General features: G+C 38.5%; 1 protein-coding gene across 3 annotated transcripts in view; it reads right to left on the bottom strand.

Moving 5' to 3' along the window:
- camsap2a (calmodulin regulated spectrin-associated protein family, member 2a) overlaps window positions 1-20,329 on the bottom strand; it is a 176,099-nt gene that overhangs the window by 19,683 nt on the left and 136,087 nt on the right. For 2 of the 3 annotated variants that reach the window (XM_063063903.1, XM_063063905.1), the window contains 4 exons: window positions 7,391-7,484; window positions 6,676-6,781; window positions 5,520-5,602; window positions 451-523 (listed from right to left, as the gene is read on the bottom strand). In XM_063063903.1, coding sequence (XP_062919973.1) covers window positions 451-523; window positions 5,520-5,602; window positions 6,676-6,781; window positions 7,391-7,484 — 356 coding nt within the window. The remainder of the gene's footprint in view (window positions 1-450; window positions 524-5,519; window positions 5,603-6,675; window positions 6,782-7,390; window positions 7,485-20,329) is intronic. The other variant, XM_063063904.1, reaches the window with a different exon arrangement.

The following is a 20,329-nucleotide window of genomic DNA, read 5'->3' as shown; positions in this document are numbered from 1 at the left end:
CAGAAGATAACATAATACCTTAAGTGTGGTCGAACCAGGATTTTATAGAGCTGCTAACAAAAATTGATAACCAAATGAACACATGAATAAAGTCCCTCAGTCCTTTAAATCTGGTTCATCACTCAATCCTAGTTGATCCAAATGCTGCCGGCAACTTTGATCCAATCTACCCATGGTAACTTTTCATTTCCTTTTTTTAAATCAAGTATCTGGCATGCTTCTGATTCCACCACTTTTTAAGGAAGATTGTTTCAAGGCCTCATAACCCTTGGAAAATATTGCGGCATCTCTGTCTTAAATGGGCAATCCCTTATTTTTAGACTATGACCAGTACTTCCAGATTCTCCAACAGGACAAAATACTGTCTTTGCATCTACCATGTCAAGACCCCACTGGATCAATTTCACACAAGATAATCCTCAATAAAACGCCTTTTAAAATGTCACTAACCTTTGTTTCTTTTCAGGCCAAGTCCCAGCATAACCCTCCACATAAGACATGGAGGTAGATCGACGCATGCTTCCTAAAAGGAAAAAAATTAAGTAACTTTAGTTATGAATTGAAAATAATCCGACACCCTCAGGACTTTGGTAGTCTTGGAAAGACAAGTGCCTTACATTATTAGATATAAATCCTATTACTACAGCAATATATTTTTAATTTACTTAAGATGTTACACAGAAGTGTAATAAATTTCCACTAAGGTGTTTAAAGGGAGCATGGAAACCAGGGTCCCATTGAATTTAAAGGAAGTATGAGAAACAGATCGAAGCAAGCCTGATCTCAATCAAGATTTTCAAACAATACAAAAGCCGATTATCAGATTGTTACTGTAGGTGCAATGCCTTTTTCATAGACAATGTCAGAATCTCGATCTTTCTGTTAAAAATACCAAGTTGTACCTCAAAACTTTAACAGCTTATGGAACAACTTGTATTTCCATATTATTATTAGTCCAAAAAAGAACAACTTAAGGCCCTTTGTAATATGCATTGTATTTTATTCCAAAATAAATTAAATATTAATATAAAATACATCCCTCCTGAATCTCTGTGTAGGATACAAATTCCCTCTGCATGACTTAACTCATCCCAGTTTATTTACAAGCCTCTGTGATTCTAATACTTCTGAATCGAGGCTGTTGTAATCAATCATACTGTTCCTTCTTCTGTCCAGAAAAGTTCCATTAAGTTAGCACAGAGTGACGAAATTGATCACCTTTCTCACTGACGCTCCTCAATTCTGGCTCCCTAACGTCTCCTATTTCCAGTTTTTATTCTCATGCTGAATCGTCTATACAAACCCACTGACTCCTTACATCGGTACCTTCTAGCAGCCCGACAGTTCTGCACAGAATAATATGTTCCACTGACTCTAGCCATCAGGCGTCTTTGGCCATTCGTCAAGAGGAACATATGAGCTGTTGATTCTCCATTATCTTAAGTACCCTCAAACACACAGACCTTTCCAGTATAAAAACACAAATGCTGGAAGAACTCAAAAGAGCAGGCAACATCTGTGAAGACAGAATCTGAGACAATATTTCAGGTCAACAACCTTTCATTAAAACTGGTCAGGCTTGTCATCTGAACTCATTTAATTCAACATTATGCCTTAATTGCAGTTGTAGTTCCTTGAGCTTATGTTGAAACACTAATGACACAAATTAGAGTAAGTGTGTCACATGACCTTAACTCAATGCAATACTTCCGTCAGAGACTAACAGATCCTCCATTGCAAGTTTAGCACACACTTTTGCTTTTGCACTGTATAAATAAATCCCAGGATTCATTCACTTTTATTTCCAAAACAAGACAGTTTTTCAAATTGTTCAGTCACCTTTAGTGATTTGCTGCAAATACTTTGTCAGGTTTCTCTTATTACTACATACATAATTTCTTCACCCTATTAAAACCTTCTCTTTGACCTAATTTGATCAAAATATTCACCCCCCTCGGAAGTTTTCATGTTTTATTGCTTTACAACATTGAATCACAGTGGATTTAATTTGGCTTTTTTGACACAGATCAACAGAGAAAGACTCTATAGCACCTCAAAAATTTAATGGCTTCTGGAACAACTAGTATTTCCATATTATTATTAGTCCAAGAAAGAACAACTTTTCAGCAGGCACCGGAAGGCTTTTTAAGGTACAGGATAAAACAAATGCAGGGAAATCCTGGAGGAAAACTGATGCAGTCTGCAAGACCACTGCACCTAGGGAGAAGATCTGTTTTCCAGCAAGACAATGACCCCAAGCATAAAGCCAAAGCGACACAGAAATGGCTGAAAAATAACAAAGTTAATGTCCTGGAGTGGCCAAGACAGAGTCCAGACCTCAATCCAATTGAGAATTTGTGACTGGATTTGAAAAGGGCTGTTACTTACAATCCCCATGCAGTCTAACGGAGCTTAAGCAGTTTTGTAAAGAAGAATATAGAAAAATTGCAGTGTCCAGATGTGCAAAGCTGATAGAGACCTATCCACACAAACTCAAGGCTGCCAATGGTGCAACTACTCAACACTGACTTGAAGGGGTGAATACTTATGCAATCAATTATTTTGTGTTTTATCTTTGTAATTAATTTAGATCACTTCGTAGAGATCCGTTTTCACTTTGAGACAAAAGAGTCTTTTTCAGTTGTTCATCAGTGTCAAAAAAAGCCAAATTAAATCCACTGTGATTCAATGTTGTGAAACAATAAAACATGAAAACTTACAAGGGTGGGGAATGCTTTTTTCTAGGCGCTTTATCTCTCACTTTGACTCAATGACCATTAATCCTGATTATATCTTCATGGCATGACTTTTACTGTATATAGTCAAGTAGTTATATAAATAGATATGTTGCTAGATTTTGTTTCATTTCTGGAGTTCTGATTGAAGGATAGCTCAGCCATGAGCTAACTGAAAGGCAAAATGGGCTGAATGGTTTCTCCCTCTCCTTGTATCATACTGTGGCAATATTGGATAAGCCATTAGTAGGGTTGTGTGTCATACATTGTTCTCAGGTGGCTTTTTAAAAAAAAATCAATAAGTGCCAATGCTTTACTTGTACAAAAGACATGATCAAGTACACCTGAATTTGAAGAACTTCAGGGAGTTGAAGAATGAAGTAAAAAGCAATGTTTCAACAATGACTTGGTAAAGAGGATAAGCCATATATTTTCACGTGCAAATAAAGCAGATCTCAGACTTAGTTCTTCCTGCAGAAGAGTCCAAGTGGTCTCAGAGAATGAATTAAAAGAAGTGAAAATTTTACAATACAACATCAAGCTGGTTAAAATATTTCCTTGCAAATAATTTTCAATACTTACTATTGATACAAATTGTTTGTTCAGGAATACCATTAAAAATATAAACTCCAGAGACCAGAAACAGCAAGTTGGAATGATACTTTAATATGAAAAAGCATTATGCATTATTCTGCAAAGATGGGCCAGTTTACTTTATAAATCAAATTTAAATCGAAGCAAACAGTGGTACAAATCAATTACTTAGCATTCAAGTGTTAGTAAAATCAGTGAAATTTGCTCTTTGAACTCATCAGTTTCAGTGGGGATATCTGAACTGCAGCAGAAACAGATGCTTAAGACTCGTTAACATCCATAACAAAGTGAGCCAACTGTTGCTTACAATGGCTGGCCAACATGGTGATCCTGGGAGTTGTGATATAGTTAGTTAGTTAGTAATTTCTAGAATGTCAAAAAATTTCGTATCATTCATAATACTCCACTAGATCTGCTGGGGGAAGTGAGGAGATGCCAGGAAATAGAAAGTCAAAAAAGGAAAACAGATGTTGTAAATCTGAAGTAAAAACAAAGAACCTGGAAATTTTCAGCAGATTAGGCTACATTTGCAGAAAGAGAAACAGACTCAACATTTCAGGTCAATGATCCTTCACAACCTAAAATATTAATTCTCTCCACCCCTCTCTCTGCAGATGCTGCCCATTTCTGCCACTTTACTTTTATCCCTAGAAATTGATGTGTTAGGGAAGGTTAAGATGGTGGCAGCAAAATGGCAGAAGCTGAGAGATTTGAGACAAATGGAGAGTAAACAATGACGAAATGTTGATATAAATTAAAGAATAAATAAGAGTTTAGGACAAGTTGAAGAATCAGTCAAGAATAGCGAAGGGCTTTAACGTGCATATGGTTTACCTCAGCGGTCCCGAACCACCGGGCCGCAAAGCATGTGCTACCGGGCTGTGAGGAAATGATACGAGTCAGCTGCACCTTTCTTCATTCCCTGTCACGCACTGTTGAACTTGAACATAGGGTTGCCAACTGTCCCATATTTGCTGGGACATTCCGTATACTGGGCTAAATTGGTTTGTCCCATACGGAACCGCCCTTGTCCCGTATTTCCCCCACTAAGGTAGAGCGTTCCTATGAAACCTTTCATGCCGAAGTGGCGTGAAGTGAAGAAGCAATTACCATTAATTTATATGGGAAAAACTTTTGTGTTCCCAGACCCAAAAAATAACCCACCAAATCATACCAAATAACACATAAAACCGAAAATAAATAACACTAACATATAGTAAAAGCAGGAATGATATGATAAATAAACAGCCTATATAAAGTAGAAATCATGTAAGTACAGTATAGTCGGGAAGATGAAGGCAAAACTGATTTGTGGGGGGAAAATCGGCACGTATGCGCATGCGTATATCACATGTGCACGTCACGCATGCGTACCATGCACAAGGCTTCATGGTCATGGTAGTCTTTCCTGGGGTAAAGGGTCCCGGGATTTGACTGCTACTTTTGTCCCTTAACTGTAAAAGACATGTTTTTACCCTAACTGTAAAAGACATGTTGAGGTGAGTTTGACCCTACTTGAACACCCCCCCACCCCACCGCCGCCCCCCGGTCAGCCAGTCCGCAAGAATATTGTCAATATTAAACCGGTCGGCGGTGCAAGAAAGGTTGGGGACCCCTGGTTTACCTCATAGGGTGGTTGGTCATTGTAATATGAGTGTATTCTGGATCATCTGACACATTGTGGATGTGTGTGGGCCTTCGTCTTGAAGGAATGTGGGGGTATGGCTGTGAAATGTCCGTACTTGTACTTGTGAAGTGTTGTATTGTAACTATATTAGCTGTCATGGTATGTTCGGGGGAGGGTGGGTGAGGGGATTTTTGTTTAGGAGTAAGATATAAAACAAAATGGAGGAAAATGTAATGCATTATGTATTCTGTATTGTGTCATTCCTTCAATAAAAATTTAAAAAAACAGTGAAGGGCTCTGGATTTTGTAATTGGGGACAAAATATACAAATGAAAAGAATTTTTGCCAATTTTCAAAAAACACTTGTTCCGCCTCAACCTCAGCCATGCCTCCAATTAAGGGTGCATCAAGCAACCCAATTCCTGTCACTGTTCTAATCCAGTTACATCTGCTGGAAGTGTAAAATATGGAGTTTAACAGATTTACTGATAGTACTATAGATTTGGAACCCAACAAAAGGAATTCAATTAGATACTGCAAAAGTATGCAACACATTTTTGTACCTGAATCTGAAGGATGTGGTCGGTGTTGAGTATGCCGCAGAGGCAGAAGTGGCTGTGATGGTAAAAACGTTGGACTCCCTTTGCTGGAAAGGAAGCAATTTCGTAGTCAGACTATGAATTTGTTGAGGTAGAAGCAAGTTTTTCCAATACATTCATTGCAAGCAGAATTATAAATGCATAATTTATACTCATTATATAACAGAAGACTTTTTCTACAGTCTGCTAATTTTGTGTCTCACAAAACTGTCAGTTAACTAAATAATAAGGCATCCTGACAACTTACCAATTCAATCACTGCTATAACCAAGACCAAAAAGGAGCTGAATTCATTAGTACTGCATGAAAATCAACTGCAAGGCTATGTTACTGCAAAATAATATTTTAAGCTCTGAGTGTCTGTGCTATCTTGAAAGACCACCCAACTTTTTATAAGAACAAATTTACAGAGGGTCAAATCATGTTAAGATTTCATTCAATGGATTCAAATTTGCATTTGTGCGAACTAAAGAGATGAGATTGCAGCTTGTTTCTGTACTGTAGTTGCATACCTTTATCTGATGGCCACGAAGATGTCTGATTTTGCACAATGCAGAACCATACATATTTGGAGTATTGTGCATTGAAAATGGACTAACTTTAGTGATTATAGTTTTATCGGGGTTGAGAACATTCACCGTGATGTCTAAGACTCCTATTTTATATTGATGGGTTTGTGTACTGGGAGGCATCTTCCCTGTCAATAGGAATGGTGTGTCCATTACAATACAGATGCAATTACATTGGTCAGTGACACCTCATCAATCACAAAATTAATGCCTGCCTATTGAGTATTGTTGAGCTGTAGCCAAATATTGCACATAACAGCCATGATGAAATCCAAAAATGTGGTCTTTAAGACAAAATTATTTCAATGAAGCTACAAACAGAAAATAATAAAATTTAAAAGTCATCTTGCTCACTTGTAAAGGATTTTGTCTTTTGAAGCACTTACAGGAATTCAATTTCTTTGTTTATATATACAAACTAAGAAATTAGTCTGTGTACATCATTTAATTTAACAGCTCTGCTGAAGCAACTTAATCTGGTTGAAATTAGATTAGCTTTACTTATTTCCTGCTGGAAATATATGCTCTTAAATAATTCAGCAAAATTCTACCTGCAATCAGACTCAGAGTTGGGAGAAGTTTCCAAGAAGCTTTTTCTGGTAGCATTTGATATCAGGAAAGCAGCAGGTTTATTTCTTGTTGTGTGAAGTGGTTCTGCTAGGAATAAAGTTAAATAATTAATACAGAAACAATCAGAAAGCAGAAACAATCACATAATACTAAGATGAGCTTTTGCAACACACACAAAATGCTGGAGGAGCTCAGCAGGTCAGGCAGCATCTATGTAGAAAAGAGTAAACATTCAATGTTTCAGGCCGAGACACTTCTTCAGGACTGATGAGCTTTTGGGTCTCTACAGCAAGCACAAATATACAAATGGTAAACGTGTGTGTTTGCTCTATGTTACCAATAAAGGTATTATCTCCTCTTAGATTCGCAGGGATCTTGTTCATGGGTTAACTCCCTGCATAGTTTACTTGTGTAACATTGGGAGAATCTTCATTATCTTTATTCTTTTAATAGGTCTGTCACACAAAAGCATTTAAATTGGGAATGCTTGACAGTGTTATTTTTCCACAGCCAAGATCAACACATCTCGATGGCAACAGAAAACAGGCAAAGCCATGAATGACCACATCAGGTAAACAGTAAAAGATTGAAAAGAAAATTTCTACCACTGGGTATTCTTTGCATCAGACAATATCTCCAGAAAATGACAACTGAAAATACCATCAACATATCATAGCATCAAACAGTAATATTTACCTTCTAACTGAGAAATCAATCTGGGCTGTACAAAAGGAGGTTTCACAACCTCAAACCACCAAAACAGCTCTGCCATAAATACAAGATAGTTATTCTGCAAAGAAAAAATAAATATTAAAGCTCAGAAGGATACAGATGTAAAAATTACACATTTTATATAGGAACAGCTGCCTTTCCCTGTTAAAGCACATCCACTGCCCACTGGGGGAATATGAAATACTTGGTTTGGCTTTTGTTCATCACAAACATCATCTAAGCATAAGATCCTCAAACATCAAGAGATAGCTGAAGAATCAGTCATTCACCTTCAATTAAAACACTTTAACATTTCCCAAGATGGTAACAGGTTATTAAACTAATTAAAACACTTCCCAACTTTCTATTTAATCAATGAATCGACCGAACAATTGTTCTGTGCACAGACACTGAATATTGAGAGAATGAATGTATTTCCAAGGGTCCTTTCATATAGAGAATCAGATGACATCACTCAAAAGCCAGTCGAGACTTAGTAATACAGTTCATTCCTCTAGCGAGGAGTAGCCAAGTGTAATCAGCTCTTTCCTTTTAAAGGAAATAATGTCAAAATTCATAAACAGGAATTATTTTTTACAGATTCACAGATACATGCAAATGTTCAGCTCCAGAGAGTCAAAATCAGTACAACTACCTTTCTCCAAAAAAAAACATTTTGGCTTCAAATGTGTTATTCTAAAAAATGCTACAAGCTTGGAATAACAAAATGGAGATAGGGAAAAAATCCTGAATTCAGAATCAGAATCAGATTTAATATCCCCGGCATATGTGTGAAATATGTTAACAATATCTGTTAATGACAGGAGTATCAGGAGGGAGAAATGACTGAATATAGTCTAGAGTAGACCACATTACTAATACAACTCCTACTTTAGGCATCTGCTGTTTCTTTTGTCAACATTGGACTATATAGTACATCTAATTCTTTAAAAAAAAGTTGCCTTTTTGTACCTAATTTCCACAGACTCGTCAAGTTGTAGAACTCATCCCAGTTTATATAGACTTGCCATAACTTTAAAGCAACTCTTTTGAAATAATACTTCTGAATTACTTATATGAGTGGTTAGTTTCCACTTAAAGCACATTATAAACTTAAATGTAAAATGTTAAATCTTAAATTTCAAATGCAATCTAAAATGTTTCAAACAGGAGATTTATGTATAATACATATAATTATTTTATAAGGTGTAAGAGAAGAATTGTGCATTTGTTAAGACAGATATTAAAATACAGTAATAAAATGCATTGCACCTCTGACAAAATATATTTAAAATGATTTAGACTTTAAGACCATAAAACACCAGAGAAGAATTAGGTCACTTGGTTCCTCCAATTTGCTCTGTCATTCTATCATGGCTGGTTTATTTTCCCTCTCAACCCCATTCTCCTGCCTGCTCCCTGTAACTCCCAAAAACTTATCAACAACCTCTGCTTTAAATACATCCAATGCCTTGGCCTCCATATCCATCTGTGGCAATGAATTCCACAGATTCACCACCCTCTGGCTAAAGGAACTCTTCCTCATCTCTGTTCTAAAGGACATCCTTTCTGAGCCTGTGTCCTCTGGCCCTACAGTTTCCCTCTCCTCATCTACTCTATCAAGGCCTTTCAATGTTCCGTAAGTTTCTAAGAAAACCTTCCCTTATGCCACACCCAATCCTTCTAAACTTGTGTGAGTACAGGCCCAGACCCATCTAATGCTCCTCGTATGTTAACCCTTTCATTCCTAGGACCATTCCTGTGCCAATTCACCGTGGATCCCATGCATCTTAATCTTCCGGACAAGTCTCCTGGGTGGGACCTTCTCAAATGCCTTACTGAAATCCATATAGACAGCATCCACAAATTCATCCTCATCAATCACATTTGTTACGTCCTCAAAAAATTCAATCAAGTTCGTAAGACATGGCTGACCCCACGCTAAGGCTATGCTGAGTACCATTAATTAGGCCATAATTTTGCAATTGCTCATAAATCCTATACCTGAGAATCCTCTCCAGTAACTTTCCTACCACTGATGTGAGACTCACCAGTCTATAGTTTCCAGGATTATCCCTGTTTCCCATCTTGAATAACGGAACAACATTAGCTACTCACTAGTCCTCCGGGACCAGGTCTGTGGCTAGGGAAGACAAAGATATTGGTCAAAGCCCCAGCAATCTCACCTGTTGCCTTTCAATAATCTGAGGTAACTTCCATCAGGCCCTGGTGATATATCCACATTAATGTTGTTTAAGAGACCTGACTTTACCTCCTTCTTTATCTCAAAAAACCCATGAAGATGAGCCTGGGAATGAAAGGGTTAACATATGGTAGAAAATTTGGTCCTGGGCGAATACATAGAAATGATGTACTTTCATCCTTCAGGAGGCCAAAAGATTGGATTGTGCTGGGCAAAAGTTATCCCTTGCTCATATGACTGTTTACAGCTCCATACACACCACCTGACCAGTGCTACACTCACAGCCACACTATTACTAGCAGTTCAGTCAAAGTGACTATCGAGCTGTGTCTTATTGTACTCAGCAGCCAAAGTCTCCATAGAGTCACATCTTCATAACTAGCCCATCAGACATGCTCAGCCATTGCCTCCTTGGGGAGAAAGGGAAGGTCCAGCGGACAAGACAGCTAAAGCACCAGGGCAAAACCCAACACCAGAATGATCAGAAGCTGGAAGAAAAGGAATATGAAGAGGGTGAAGAGCCACCAAGTCCAAACTTCAGCAACTAGAGCCCCATGTCAGGCTTCCCTGAAGAGAACTCCACTCTGATTGCACTGCAAGGCAACTTTGATCCTGAAAAGCATTTTCATCATCCCCATAACATCCAGTACTTCCCGCACACTCAATCATAAATCAGTCAGATAAATGCATGGTAATTTAAGACAGTATCTTAGGAACAGTCTTCTATCAATGTGACACCGTCAATTAATGCTACATTATACTCCAGTGCTATAAGTTCAAGCAAATCATAGGATGAACACAATCTTTCTCTTCTATAAACAACCCACTGAAACCCAATTCAATTTTAGCAAGATATTACAACAAAGGTTTACCCAGAATAATGCCAATATTATTACAGTGAAGTCTAATACCAATTTCAATTTTATTCCTCATTTGTATATTCCCCTCATGTTTCATGCCTAGTATTTGCTGCATCTTGAATTAATTTGTTCAAAGGCTGAATACATCAGGGCAAACTGCCCTTCCCAAATGCAAACCTCACAGATGCATATCAAATGCTAACAGAAACAGCTGCTGTCAAGTGCACTGACAGAAGTTTATAACCTTAGTAATACGTAGCAGCAATGTTCACAGTACCAAATAATTTCCCTTTGATTCAATGGAATATTTAGGCAGAAGTTGCAAATAGCTGTAATTTCACTTGTTCTAGAAATACACTCAATATCTTCTTTTGAAATTGCAGCAGAACTTTGAAACACAGCAGCCCGTTTACACCTCATTCCATACAATTACACATCTAAGATCACACTTTCGACAACAGCAGTCAGGTTCTAATATCCCCATGAAGCTTTTGCAAAAGAAATGAAATTACAGCTCTATACAGCAATTAGTTTCACACAGATGTATCTTTCTCAACTCTCCTGTGATTCATTTCAGATTGATGATTTTGAATACAGATATTTATGGAACAGCAAGGCATGAAGCATATTCCGACCTTCTGGCATTTTGCAGTGTAATCATACAATTCAGGTCATCCTCACGTTTAAGAATCGGAGAAGTCACAGCAGAAAAGGAGGCAGTTGAGCCATTAAATCTGTGATAGCTCTATGCAAGTGCAACCCATCTATTCCTACTCCCTTTCCTCCTGCCCGGCATGTTGCAGCCTTTTAAAAATTCATTAGATCCTCCAGGAATGTGAACAATGCCAATGTCATATAGTCCCTGACAGCCCCACTTCTAGGAACAGCTTCACTCAATGTGTTCTATGTAGATCATTCATGAATTTAAACATCTCCATCAGATCCCTATTCACCCTCTTTCATTCCAATAATTTGCAGTTTCTCCAGTATATCCATGAAGTCCCTCAGCCATTGAATCCTTTCTGTGAATGACTGCACTGCCCCTGAGGAATGCTGTCTCATTCTGCCCTGCAGAGCTGATGTATGGTTAGAATGACAATAAAGTTTTTTGAATCTTTGAATCTTCTGCAACCTAAGGGCATTCCATTGCCCTAATGTGTGATGGTCAGAAACGGATGTGATACTTCAGCTGTGGCAGAACCAGAATATATATTTTTTAAAGTTATGACTTCCTTGCTCTTATAATTTATGGGCTTTGATAGAGGTACTTAGAATGAAGTAGAGTTTAGAATCTGAATCAGGTCTATTAACACCAGTATGTGTTGTGAAATTTGTTAACTTAGCAGCTGCAGTACATTGCAATACATGATAATATAGAAAGAAAAAAACAAATAAGTATATATATGTGCATATTAAATATATTAAAATAGTGCAAAAACAGAAATAGTGTGTATTTTAAAAAAGTGAGGTAGTGTTCATGGGTTCGATGTCCGTTTAGAAATTGTATGGCAGAGGGGAAGAAGCTGTTCCTGAGTCACTGTGTGTGTGCCTTCAGGCTTCTGTACCTCCTTCCTAATGGTAACAATGAGAAGAGGACATGCCCTGGGTGATGGGGGTCCTTAATAATGGATGGTGCCTTTCTCAGGCACCACTTCTTGGAGGTATATTGGATACTATAGAGGTTAGTACCTAAGATGGAGCTGACTAATTTTACAACTTTCTGTAGCTTCTTTCGATCTTATGTAGTAGCACCCCCAACCTCCCCCCCCCCCGCCACCAGACAGTGATGCAGCTTGACAGAATGCTCTCCATGGTACATTTACAGAAGTTTTTGAGTGTTTTTGGTGACAAACCAAATCTCTTCATACTCCTAACAAAATATAGCCACTGTCTTGCCTTCTTTAGAGCTGCATCGATATGTTAGGACCAGGTTAGATCCTCAGAGATCTTGACAACCGGGAACTTGAAGTTGCTCAGTCTCTCCACTTCTGATTGCTCTCTGAGGATTGTTCATGTTCCTTTGTCTTACCCTTCCTGAAGTCCACAATCAGTTCTTTCATCTTACTGATGTGGAGTACCGGGTTGTTGCTGTAACACCACTCAACCAGTTGGTATATCTCACTCCTGTACACCCTCTTGTCTCCATCTAAGATTCTACCAACAATGGTTGTATCACCAGCAAATTTGTAGATGCTATTTCAGCGATACCTAGTCACACAGTCATGGGTCGAGAGGGAGCAGAACAGTGGACTAAGCACACAACCCTGAGATGCACCAATGTTGATCGTCAGCGAGGAGGAGGTATTATCACCAATCCGCACCAGACTGTGGTCTTTTGGTTAGGAAGTCGAAGATCCATTTGCAGAGGGAGGTACAGAGGCCCAGGTTCTGTAGCTTATCGATCAGGACTGTGGGAATGATTGTGTTAGACGCTGAGCTACAGAAAATGAACAGCTTCTTGACATTGTCCAGGTAATCTAAGGCTGCGTGAAGAGCTATTGAGATTGTGTCTGCCATAGACCTACCGTGGCGTTTGGCAAATTGCAGTGGATCCAGATCCTTCCTGAGGCAGGAGTTTATTCTAGCCATGAGCAACCTCTCTAAACATTTCATCACCATAGATGTGAGTGCTACTGGATAATAGTCATTAAGGCAGCTCACATTATTCCTCTTAGGCACTGGTATAATTGTTGCCTTTTTGAAGCAGGTGGGAACTTCCATCTGCAGCAGTGAGAGGTTGAAAATGTTCTTGAATATTCCTGCCAGTTGGTTGGCACAAGTTTTCAGAGCCTTACCAGCTACTCCATCGGGGCCTGCTGCCTTACGAGGGTTCACCCTCCTTAAAGACAGCCTGACATTGGCCTCCAAGACAGAGATCACAGGGTGCAGCAGGGATATTAACAGCTGTAGTTATATGGTCCCTTCCAAAGCAGGCATAGAGGAGTTGAGCTCATCTGGTAGTGAAGCATCACTGCCATTCATGCTGTTGGGTTTTGCTCTGCAGGAAGTCTTGTTGACAAAGTACACAGACAGGTATTTGAAGGTGACTGACAAAAGAACACCAGAAGTAGTATGATAAAACTGAAGAGATAGGAGGAAGAGAAAGAGAATTAGAGAGAACCATGGAGTGGAGGAAGAAAGAAAGAAGGCTCGGGGTTTGGGGGAGAATGAGAGGGTCGTGTGGGGGAGGGGTGAAGGAGGAGGAGGACTGGGAGTATGGCAGAAATGAGATAGTGATGGGTGTATAAGGGAGAGGGCTTGGATGGAGAGAAAGAGGTCCGGGGGTATGGGGCAAGAAAGAGAGAGCTGGCTGGTGTGGGGAGTGAGAGTTTGGAGGGAGGGAGAATGAGAGGGCAGTGGGAGTGAGGGCGAGTGATGCAGACCGTGTGGAGGGTGTGTGAGAGCAGTGGGAGGAAGAGAGGGGCAAGAGAAGTACTTCTGCCTTGCACTGTTCCATTCTGCCCTCCATCAATGATGTACCCCAACCTACTACTAGACCCATTACATCCCCCCGCTCTATTACCTTAACTGAACTCTCCAACCCAAACACACACATTTTACTCTGCTCACTCACTCTCTCCCCACCCTACCCCTCCCTCTCAAAGACAATACAGAATTCAAAAATATTGGAACTCTATTCTTTTACAATGCCACTATTAATGCACAGCTGCTGGTTTTATTTTGATGCATGAATAATTGTAATTCATCACAAGAAATTGTTACCAAATGATTTAATAAAACATTATTAAGACTGAAAAGATTTATATTTTGCTGCAATGTTATGATATTAATAATGAATACAACATTGGACAGAAATGATTTATTACTGAGACCAGTTAATAAACTGGTCAGAATCCTATAATTTGTTTTATCTTGTTTTAATACTATGATTTTGTACAACTGTGTATTTCAATATTTGCTTTTTGAGCCATAGTCATTTTATCGAAAAAGGACTGGAAATATTCCTTTCTGGTTTAAAAAGTTTTGTATACGTATTGGGTTCAAAAAGGATTTGTATACATTTTGGGTTTTAAAAAAAAGGACTGGTGGGGGTATAAGGAAGTTGAGTAAAGCTGACTGTACATTTTTAAAATAGCTTAATGGGCATACTTCACCTCATTTTCACTATACAACATAACTCAAGATCAAATATGGGGCAATTTCCTTCTGGGCATGTACAATTAGTATGCCACATCGTGCCCTGTAGAACATTCATTCAGTCTTAAACTCACGGTAGTTCTGAAATATCCATAACAAATGCCTCTTAAGCCAGATTGCAGTTACTCAAAATGCACAAAATTTCAACATGATCTTACCAAATGATGTTTTGTTCATAATACATCATTTGCATCATCTGGCTTAATAAAACATTTATGGAAGTCTGTTTTACTGTAGCAGATCTGAAATTCTTGTCATAATTTTACTATCCTTCCGATTCTGTGCCTTTATGATTTTCAAGATTCATTTGACCTGCAATCTGTTCAGCAGCAGATGGCAGGTACACGGTTTCAGCATGTCACCGCATTTGCACTCAGAAACAGAGCCTTGTCAACAACTATAAATAAGGTTAGCTCATTGCACGATTAACAAAGCAAGAACCAATGAGACAGAATAGGTAAGATTTCCCGTGCAAAATGAATTCCCTAAGATTTACTGTCAAGATTGTTACTATGGCTCCATTACCCTTCAATGTACAATGCAGAAATTCAATTAATATACATAATTAAAATGGGAAGGGAATAGGAAACAAAAAAGCATGAGGCAGGCAACTCGGGATTAGATAGAAAGCAAGGCTTATGGGGTGGTAACACAACCAATGAAGACATCAGCCTTTGTTCCAATTACTACGTTTGCAGTGAAGTTCTGCAGTGAAATGCAGTTTCTCCTTAATTTCTGTCTGCAGTCATTAATTAATTCTACTGATTCCTGCTCACACTCACTTTCAAATCATTTTCATGCATAACTTGAACAAAACATTAACACAGGAGAACCGTAATTTTGTTTTAAATTAAGTGCAGAATTAGAAAGCAAATGCTCAGAAAGAAATGGTCTCTACTCAATTTCACACTCCTTGGAAAATCTCATCTAACAAACATGGGACATGCAGGAAAAGTATTAAAAGGTTCCATCTGGTGCTGTCAGCTGTGAATGAACAACACTCTGCAGTTACCAGGATGAACTGTCCATGGACTTTTAACATTTATTTGGGAAAAACTTATAAAAAGATGAGCTGAGCTGCAAATTACATGTGGAGTAAATATAATTATATAGTGTGCTTAAAACAAGACAAATCTCAAATTCAGTCAGGACTGTCAATTTTTAAAAGTCCCCTTGGTTTATCTGCAGATAAACTTCTTTTGTAAAGGAAGGGCAAAATGAAGATTGTGAAAAACGTAATAAGTAAGGCATGCCAAGTAACCATATTTTTCCCAAAGCCATGCACGCAAAATGTCTCACTTTGATATTCTGTCCACAGTATTCATCAAGGAAGAAACATAGCATCCGGGGCTTTTGAAGAAAGGAACTGTAGAGCTCAACAGAAGTTCAGGAAATTGTGACAAAAGTAATGGAAAGGCTCCATATGATAACTGTACCATTTTAGGTAGCGTAGAACAACGTCATGAAATGCTGAACAATTCAATGACATCTGGGATTTCAGAAACAGGAAATTTTCTTACATGCTATTGACAACATGAATAGTGAAGTGTGACCCACAAGGTTCAAACTAGGGCCAACTGAATGGAAAATATATTTGCATTGAAATTGAACACCTTTTACTTCAACTCCGTGGAATTAAAGGTCCAAACTGTAGCAAGAAGATAAACCATCTTCAACTCTCTCCCACATTCAAGCATGACTGGGGAAAATGCCTGTGAGAGGTCAGTTAGACAGGCACTTAAATAAGCACGGCCAAGAAGGAAACAGCCTTAATGAGGGCAATTGGGATTAGTACAGATAGGCAAAAAGGTTGTCATAGACATAGTGGGCAAGAGATCATTTCTGTGTTATATGAATATGCCTAGTGTTGTTGCATTTCTAAAAGAGCTGACTGAGCAGAAATAAAGGAGAATCAGGAAGCTTCTACATCAGTTTAGTCCCAGCTCATACACAGACAAATGAGCGTGGAGAAGTCAATGTAGTATTCTATCTTTGATTACTTCCATGTGTAAAATGTATCAGCTGCAATGTATAGAAAGGAAATAAAATTATCAACAGCCAGACAAGTAAGTTTTTTAATACTGCATTTGACTGCACAAGCAAATGATGACAAAGACTTGGCAGAGGACATGGAGATGGGATCGGGTGGGAAGCATAGCAATCAGGAGCAGGAATAGACCGTTCAGTGGCTCATGACCACTCTGCCATTGAATACCACCATGGGTGATCCTTTATTTCAGTACCATATGCCTGCTCTTACAATATGCCCTTTGATGCGTCTAAATGTCTATGAAACTGCTTTTAAATATATTCAGCATAATGACCTCCGTTGCCTTTTGTGGTAAAGTCGCCACCCTCTGAGTGAAGTAATTTCACCTCATTTCAGTTCCCAATGTCTCATCTCAAACCTGTGAACTTAACCCCTCATTCCAAATCACCCAGGGAAGGAAATCATCCAGTGTTTCTAGCCCTGTAAATATTTGAGTAAATTTCAATTGGATTCTGCCCTCATTCTTCTAAACCCTAGTGAATACAGGTACTAATACAGAACCTAATCTCTCTTCAAACAACAGTCCTGTCTTTCTGAAATACTTATTAGAACATCTGTTGTGGTTTGTCTTACATCCTGTTAGCTGCTCATCCTTGACTATCTGTCATATTCTTTGAAAATTATAATTGGAATCACTTCCAGCAGAACTTCAGGCAAAAACATATTCCTTGATATATAATTTGTTTAGTAATGTTAGAGCAGCCGAAAAGGGCTCGAATCATTTTATCTGGATTGTTTAGTAACCAGTACAATCTTCTATGTTGTAGTGTGCTGGGGCAAAGGCATCAACGGGTGATGCCAACAGGCTCAATAAACTGATTAGAAAGGCTGGCTCTGTTATAGGAGTCAAACTGAACACACTGGAGGTTGTGGTAGATCAAAGGACCCTACAGGAAATCCCGGCCATTTTGGATAATGTGTCCCACTCTTTGCATGCCACCTTGGCTGAACAGAGGAACACTTTTAGTAATACACTAAGACAACTGTGCTGCTCCAAGGAGTGCTATATGAGGTCATTCTTACCCTCGGCCATTTGGCTCTATAATGAGTCAACCTATAGCCAGGGAAGTGATGGCCCACGCCTTTTAGACTGCTTGTGGTAATCTATTTTTTATTCATTCTACTTCTCTTCTAATATTTATATCTGTGCACTTGTCATGCTACTGTGACACTGTAATTTCCTTTGGGATCAATGAAGTAGCTATCTATCTACCTATCTATCTAAAGTTAAGGAGTAATGGATCCAAATTTTATACTGGGGGAAAAAATGCAAAAACTACCATAACCTGAAGCAAATATTAAAACATTGTTTTGCAGGATAAAGTTGCCTTAAGTCAAATACATTACCAGGAATAGGGTCACTAGTTTCCTGTAGATAGCAATTACTTAAGTGTCCAATATAACTTCACCAATAAATAAACATACCTTTCACGTTCCAAAATAATTAACACACATCAATATGCTTTAATAAACATGTTAAAACATTTAAATGCAACGGAAGAAACGGTATTAGTTAACAGCCAACATCCATTGAATCCAGTGAAATAGAGAAATGTGTTAGATCACTTTGAAAAGACATGTAAAGACTGCTCTCTATTAGAGCAGTGCGCAGCAGGGAACTACCAGATACAAGTGGACTGGAGATTGATCACCTTATTTATACAGTGATTAGTCCCTCAATGTGTGCATGTATATAGATGCATTCATTCATAACACTTGAGATGAGCCCCAAAGCTGAATTCACAAGTGCAAGGACCCATAGATAGCAAGTCAGTAGATAACAAGGAATCTATGTATTCTCCCCAGATTGATGGGGGCCATTCATGATACTCTAAAGGCTGACTTCATGTGGTGAGCAGGCATGGACAAGTTACTAAAAGTGCCCTTATAGGATGATGTGCATTTCTGCATGATGTTTATCTCCAATAATATCTATCGCTTGCATTTAGGCAACATTGAATAATGATAACAGTTAAATATCCATACTGGCGGGAAGCAGCCTGAGGGATCCGGAACCTTGCTTTGCATTGTAAACTTAAATTACTTGGGAGAAGGAAAAGAGAGGCCAAGATCCAAGCGTGCTGATAACTCCAAGGCAGGTGGCCTGTGTACTGGGAGTTTGCAAAGCAGCTCTGATAAAGTTATGAGCAGATAAAATTGAGGGTGATACAGTTTAAAGTAAGGTTGTCTATTTGATATTAAGAAAGTTGAAAGTACCATAAAATCTGAAGATAACTGTGGATCTCCAGTGCAAAAACTATAGCAAGAATTTCAGAAGCAAAGTTGTGATACAGATGCAACCAAGCATGAAGGCATTTAGATTGAATCATGGAGTAATGTGTCCTGGAATTAATTCAGAAAGCTGAGTCTATTTATTGAATACAGCTGGAAAAAATATTGTTCAATCACTGTAGCATATCTAAACTGTAATTATAGTGGAGTCAAAATTTCCCTCACTATAGTTCAGTGGCTAGGATTTTAAAATCACATTGTTTGAAATGACATGCACTGCCTCCTGTGACAAATAACAAATGCTATGAAACAACAGCGATACGACAATAGCAAAGACCTGTTTTGGCTGTTTGTCCAGCAGCCAAACTGTGGATTAGTGCCCGACAAAAAGCTGTTTCAACATCACCAAACAAGTACCACAGCAAGAGGTACAGCTTTGATAATGAAATATAGAGAGGACACTGACATCAGGATCGCTGCTGGAGACTGGTATGGAATAGACTGGAAACGACTGCAGAGACTGCAGAAACGACAAACAGCTCAGCAGGGCTGTCTCCAGAAGCTCTGAGGCAGAATGGCAAGAGAATTACAGGATGCTACCCGATTCCGAAGAAGCTAGATAAGAACAGGAATAATTTTCTTGACAAGACTTCTTGGTCAATCAACTTTGCTTTTTCACTCTATATTTAGCCTCCATGCACAAGATGGTCACGCTAAGTAATTAAGTATCAGCACTGCTTCATCACACTGCCCACAGACAAAACAAAACGTTCGCAGGGGGCTCCGAAGAAACCTGGACTACTTCCCATACCTTGGAAGCCGAGGATTATAATCAAAATGTACTTCACACCACTTTTTCTCAAATGACCAGCAAACCTTTGATCATTTGAGGAAAAGATCTCAAACTAGACACAAACCTATGGAGCAGAATACCTTGCTCACCTTCGTGATTCTGAGAATCAGTCCACAGATGAGGAAAGAAGCATACAAAAATAAAATTCTATTAACTTTACTGTCGTAACTTCTTAATGAAAACTTCAATTTTACTGCTTCCTCTTTAAGTACTGGCACCTGCCTAAGGTGCAAACTTACAGAAGTAAAGACAGAATTATACAGTAGATCCTGGTTATTTGTGACACATTGGGACCAGTACAATTTTGCCTAATTAAGTGCCTGCACCAATTAACTGAAGTTTCATGGAAATGGTTAAAAAGGTATAAAAAAGACAGAGTAACAAATTAGGTATTTTAAATGAAATTCAGAACAAATTAGAATACTACTAATAGTACATTACTATAAAATGAATGAATGAATGAATTGACTTTATTTCTTACATCCTTCACATACACGAGAAGTAAAAATCTTTATGTTACGTCTCTATCTAAATGTGCAATGTGCAATCATAGTAATTTGTAATGAAT

This window comes from Mobula hypostoma, chromosome 12 (assembly GCF_963921235.1).
Source record: "Mobula hypostoma chromosome 12, sMobHyp1.1, whole genome shotgun sequence".
Classification (NCBI taxonomy): Eukaryota; Metazoa; Chordata; class Chondrichthyes; order Myliobatiformes; family Myliobatidae; genus Mobula; species Mobula hypostoma.
The sequence above is the reverse complement of the archived record's forward strand: the minus strand, read 5'-3'. Positions and strand labels throughout refer to the sequence as shown.